The following is a 6,513-nucleotide window of genomic DNA, read 5'->3' on the forward strand; positions in this document are numbered from 1 at the left end:
TTTCTTAACTGACAGCTCTATCTGTTGTTGAGATGCAATGCGTAAAATGCCATGGTAGCAAAAAGGAAAATGCATTGTCAATGTCCATTTATATCATACTATGCCTAAGATATTGCTAGCACTTTGTTAGTAATTATGAAAATAAACAATATTTTGATATATATTTACTACAAAAACCAAGTTACTTACAAAATGTTGTATAACACCAGGTGAAACCTTAAATATTGTTGAATAAAACTTTCTTTGATATTTGCACTGTAAGTTGCACATCTTTAGTTATATTCAGTGAAATTTATATTGCTAATTACACAATTAAGTATATGTTTTCATATTTCTGTAAATATCTGAATAAACATATGCTCATCAAGGAATTACTTGTTGTCCTGTGAAAGCTGATGTCTGGTTAGCAAAGTGTTCTAACAGTATATGTCTAGGTTGAACAGTTACCAAGACATGATAATTTGTTTGTGAAAGTTTAACAAAAATATAATTTGGGCTTTGTGAGCATTATAATATATATAGTATTTTTGAAAAGACTATGAATGTGTTATTACCATTGTAAAGAATACTTCTTTTTGATAACATTGCTATTTGTAAAGTTTTATTTAATAGCTTTTATTGTTCACAAAATGTTTACATTTATTTTATGCTTTATGTTCACAAAATGTTTGCATTTGTTTATCTTATGCTTTTAAGTTATTTTTCAAAAAATGCTCTGGAATACAAGATGTTTACAGGCTGAGGCATGACATTCTCTACCACAATGGTGATAATGAGTACGTCTTTACCATCTCAGGGACTGTTTTCTGCACGACCTTCTATGTCTCTTACTGTTTCCACTACAAGAAAGCTCCATTTGTATAAAGCACTCACGTCTGGCCTCACCAAGGCCTTATAACAAAGAATATTGCATCTGGTCTTCTGATAACAACCATTACACTGAATAACCTAGCATCTAATTAACTTAACATATTGCAGCTACACATTCTGCCAAATTCTGTCACCATTTGCTCTGTTTACAGGTGCAGCGGTTAGCGTTTTCACCTCACAGCAAGAGGTTCCCCGGCTTGATTCTCAGTTGGAGTGCCTTCTGTGCGGAGTCTGCATGTCCTCCCTGTGGTCGAGTAGTAGGTGTTTGTGTGTGTGCCTTCTGTGAAGGTTGGGCACCGGGCTGGCAATTTGACAGTTTAAACTCCATTGCCAATCAATCTGCGGACCAGTGATCTGCTGTGGCAACCCCTAACAGGAGAACCCAAAAGACATTGCTGCTCTGTTTACCTCATGAAAGCCATATTTTCTGGTGTAGGCATTCACCCCATACACTCACTTATGAGATTATTACTTTTTTATCTATCTCTTTGTATTCTTCAACATTGTATGCAGCAGGTTTTAAAGAATGCTCACTCATCCTGCCTAACATCTCTGTACTACCACAAACCTGTGAGGTATCTGCTAACACGTGTCACCATGCAAAGCTACATGACAGACTTCTGCATTACTACTGCTGAAGAATAACTAATGACTTATTTAAAAAAAAGCAACAAAACAAATAGCACCAGTGCCAGCATGCCATAAACAACTGCATATATGGGAAAACTTAGGCTGAAGAATGAGGGTTTATATTAGCTTATTGACCGCTTAGCTTGTCGAACGCCTAACTGTCGACAGGTAAGGGTCGAAAGCTTACAATCTGGAATAGCCAGGTAAGCAAATTCTTTCATCGGGAAAGAATTTGCTTGGCCATTATCGGGAATTTGCCCTTTCCCCAAAGTAGAGTGATCTTGCAGTTGGTATATTTAGGGGTGTGGTGGGTGAAGCTCCCCACTTTTTTACAGCTTGGAAGTTTATGTCAGTGTGGTATGGCCAAGCAAATTCTTTCCCGATGAAAGAATTCGCTTACCTGGCCATTCGAGATTGTAAGCTTTTGACCCTTAGCTGTCGACATTTAGGCATTCGACAAGCTAAACGGTCGATTAGCTAATATAGACCCAAGAATGATATATCAATGGTGACTCTCTCTCTCACCCTGCTCAGATCTGACACCATTATACTGTTTCCTACTACTAATTTTCCACCATTGTGCATCTGCATTTTCCAACCACACTATTTGTTTCATGTGGAACTGACAACTTCCAGATAAATGTGTTATGCAGGATTGTGCTGAGTGCTTGCAGAAATTAAATTTGCCACAACTGCCTTCACAAACTGTCCTGCACACTCACAACCTAGTGTCATGCCTAAAATCTCAACACCCTGAAGATTTCCCTCATTGTTCTTCTATTCTGTGCTTCTAATGATGAAGATAGTAGAAACGTATGTAGCCTTATGATGTGATTTCTTGTATTTGCCGTGCTCATTAGATCCTGAAACCTTGTTCTTCTAAGGAGTTCCTGTTGTACTTACTACAAAGGCGTGGCAGCACAAAAAGTCACTTTAGGAAGCAACTTGTGGTAAACTTTTCCATTGGTAGCTTTCTAAAACAAATGCTGTAATCTGTGTACTACAACCACCAAGTATAAAAATGCAGTTATTTCTTGGCCCTAGATATCTTTGTGTTCTTGTACGCACTTAGTTTGCAAAGTCTGTATTAAGCTTACAGTCTAAATTTCAGATATGGCGCAGGGCAAGTAGACTTTTTTTTAACCAAAGTGCGTGTTTCATTCAAGGCTGCTGGTGAGGGTCTGTTGTGTTATGGATGCAACAAATGCTAGAAGGCCACACAATATCTTTTAAAAATATTGTAACTGTGAGAGGATGACAGTTTATTTCCCTGTAGCACTGTCTTTTATTGAATGCCGAAGCACAGGCTAGATTTACTACATATACTTTTCAGGAAATTGGTATTTAGTAATTCAGTCTGTTAAGGAAAGTGAGGAATGGGATAAATTGTAGCTTTTGGTCACGATGTTATGACACCCTTTAACACTGACGAGCACTTCTCTGTTTAGCACACCACGCTCTTCAGTTATGTTTATTTCTTTAAAGTTCTGACTTGTTTTAAGTACAAATACAGAATAGCATTTTTCAAACACAGCTCCAAGGTAGGTATTCAAAGTGCTCCAGAACAAATTCTAATTTGTTGAGCTCCATTTGCAGAATGTATACTAACCAAGTTAGACATTAAATTTTCCTCATTAAAAAAACAAACAAAAACATGGTTTATCTGCAAGAACATTACAAACTGCTGATCATACAGATGCACACACACCACAATGCACACACAATACAGATATGATGCAAACTGTAGAGCAGCCTGTGCTAGATAGATATTTTTGCACTTACCCTCCAGAATCACAGACTTCCGAAGACTAAAAAACGAACACATGTTTTTTTCACTCTTATTAGCAGCTTTTTCCTCCTTCTAAACAAAGTGAACAATGCACGTTCTTTGAGCACAGCACTATAAACACTATGAAACAGACTTGCTTGTCATAGAGTCAGATAAGTGTAATGAGGGCTTGGTAGACAGACTGTGACGTGATGGAAAAAACAGGCTTCAGACAGAGTAAGGCCTGTTGTTTGTTGAACACATGACTCCCTAAATGGAAATTCTACATAATTGCATTACAATGTCTAAGAAGTAGTTGTGTAAACACAAAATTATTTTGGATTTGGCTAATGACATACCATAGGTACATATTTCTACATATAATTGCTCAGCAGATCATACAAAACAGCAATCATGCCTCCTAGAGTTGAAAATTCCACAAACATGGAAACTGCAAGTGCTTTTTCTTTTCTCTTTTATAGATGAATTATGAAATAAAAGTACCTAAAAAATTCTAAGACCAGAAAGACTAAGGCAAATACCAGAATGTTCTCTAGTATAATTGTTTCAGTAACACACATTACGATCTGCAAAGTCACAATAATTTGTTTTATTAGTGCTGCAAGGCATATCAAAATGTAACAAGTTCCAGGAACGTACAAACTCATTATCCACTTCTACCTCCCGAACTAATCTACCAGTTTTAAATAACTACTATTTGAACATCTATCCAAGAACTGGAGTTGCTCCTGTGCCAAACCTGACTGACAAGATATCTATAACTCTCTCAACACACTGTCCACTCCTTATCTTATTTTCTCCCTCTCCTCAGTGTTTATTACTACTCAAATATAAATATATATAAAGGAAATATCATTTGGTCATAACTATTATTTAATATGTACACACTACTAACTTTAATTTTTCTCACAGTGATCTTCACTGAAATGCTTGTGTTTTTCTTTTTGAACCTGTATCTACTAGAAAACTGTATGGAATACTACTTTGTATAGACTAACTAGAAGATATGGATTCTGCATATTACTGTATGTATACTGTTGTACTAATTATTGTATATTGTTTGTATTTCTGTGGAGCTTTTCTCCCCGGGCCTCCACTGAAAATGGGCTTCTGGCCCAGTCGGACTTTCCTGGTAAACAAATGTAAATAAATAAATAAATAAATAATATTGTCACAAAAACAGCTTTTATTTGTTACACACCAACCTAAAAACTCAGACCTGGATAAAAGAAAGCTTATGGCTCAGCTGTACAAAATACACTGCAGGCCTCGGTAGAAGGAAAAACAGTGCTGACATCATAGGAACCTATTCAAGGATTACCAGGCCTTAGATTTTGCACATCTCATGGAAAAAATGATAAGCGTTTCTTTAGAAAGGATATGATACACAAAATATGGAATGGTCAAAATGGTACAGTGATAATATAGGACACTATGTCCTCACCCACAATATACGCTGGCTATGACACTTTGGTTGGCTTAATGTTTGAGGTGTTTAACTTACAGACACAAGGTGCTGGGTTTGATTCTCCCTTGAGGTAATTGGCCGCAGTTAGTCTAGTATGAACATGCATACTAAAGTTTAGATAACTATTAGCTTTTCTTTTACAGATAAATGAGGTCACTAAAATGGCAAAATCCAAAGCATGAATGACTGGTGACTTTGCATTCACTGCAGTGAATATTAACCCACAAAACAGACTGAAAGGAAATTGTGCTTATATGGAGTTGGCTGTATCATAAACAAGCTATAAAGCTTTGTGCAGTGGTTACAGAATAGTGGAGCAGGTGGCCCACAGCCATATCTTAAACTGATCGGCCTCTGAGATTCACATTTTTCAAGACAGGTACTAACGTTTTTTTGTGTCATTTTGTAGTTGCTAACTGAGGTAGAGAACTGACCACATCGGCCTTTTCCAGACTCACCCCAGAGCACTACTTGTTTAAGTGGTTTGTTCAGATACACACAGAAGGCAAACTGAGGATAAGGAGATCAAACCCTGTACTAGAGAAGGCAGCATGCTAACACCTGAGTCTTCTCTGTGCTGCCAGGCTGATGTAGTATACATGCTTGTTACTAATTATCTCTAATATGTTCTGTATTAACATCCCTTTATGCACTTTTAATTCAGCCTATACTTCTATCCTATACAATAATGTTTCCTATACAGGCATATTAAAATATGTGAAGTAGGCAGAAAAGCCATTTAGGACTCACTGTTTTTTTGAATGTTTCATGAGTTCTTTTTTCATTTTTTTTCATTTCTTAGACAAATTTAAACCACACTATACTGTAGATCTTTATTCCATCTGCCCTTCCAGCTAGGCACCCTAAGAAACTAGCAGACAATCCTTGCTGCCTCCATGATACGGATAGATAAAGCCCTGAAGACTGGAACTAAGTAATGATTTCAGGTACTGGATTAACCAGTCATAAGGAATAATATTGACACACTGAAGTCATTCTTTTCATCCCAGAAGAGTGGTTTGTGACAAGGAAATGCTGTTGATGGAAACTTGTCAGAGAATAGGTGTAACAGGCAATCTACTTTCGGGACAGTCTTACTAAATGGTGTGCTGCACTGTACCCAGGCACTGTGTGAGATAGAATAACTACCACCAGTACTGTTTGGTGTGCTGCACTGTACCTGGGCACTGTGTGAGACAGAATAACTGCCACCAGTATTGTCTGGTGTGCTGCATTGTACCCGGGCACTGTGTGAGACAGAATAACTGCCACCAGTACTGTTTGGTGTGATGCATTGTACCCGAGCATTGTGTGAGACAGAATAACTGTCACCGGTACTGTTTGGTGTGCTGCATTGTACCCGGGCAGTGTGTGTGAGACAGAATAACTACCACCAGCACTGTTTGGTGTGCTGCACTGTACCTGGGCACTGTGTGAGACAGAATAACTGCCACCAGTACTGTTGGGTGTGCTGCATTGTATCTGGGCACTGTATGAAACAGAATAACTGCCACCACTACTGTTTGGTGTGCTGCATTGTACCCAGGCACTGTGTGAGACAGAATAACTGCCACCAGTACTGCTTGGTGTGCTACATTGTACCCGGGCAGTGTGTGAGACAGAATAACTGCCACCAGTACTGTTTGGTGTGCTGCCTTGTACCCAGGCACTGTGTGAGACAGAATAACTGCCACCAGTACTGTTTGGTGTGCTGCATTGTACCCAGGCAGTGTGTGAGAAAGAATAACTGCCACCA

At 38.2% G+C, this 6,513-nt stretch overlaps 1 protein-coding gene across 1 annotated transcript in view; it reads right to left on the reverse strand.

Moving 5' to 3' along the window:
- CPNE2 (copine 2) overlaps positions 1-3,370 on the reverse strand; it is a 1,786,656-nt gene extending 1,783,286 nt beyond the window's left edge. Inside the window, exon 1 of the mRNA XM_044081406.1 lies at positions 3,283-3,370. Within this exon, the coding sequence (XP_043937341.1) occupies positions 3,283-3,325 (43 nt within the window). The 5' untranslated portion in view covers positions 3,326-3,370. The remainder of the gene's footprint in view (positions 1-3,282) is intronic.
- Positions 3,371-6,513: the final 3,143 nt, after the last annotated feature.

The sequence above is a fragment of the Protopterus annectens genome, chromosome 8.part0, assembly GCF_019279795.1.
Source record: "Protopterus annectens isolate FY-2018-M chromosome 8.part0, PAN1.0, whole genome shotgun sequence".
Classification (NCBI taxonomy): domain Eukaryota; kingdom Metazoa; phylum Chordata; order Ceratodontiformes; family Protopteridae; genus Protopterus; species Protopterus annectens.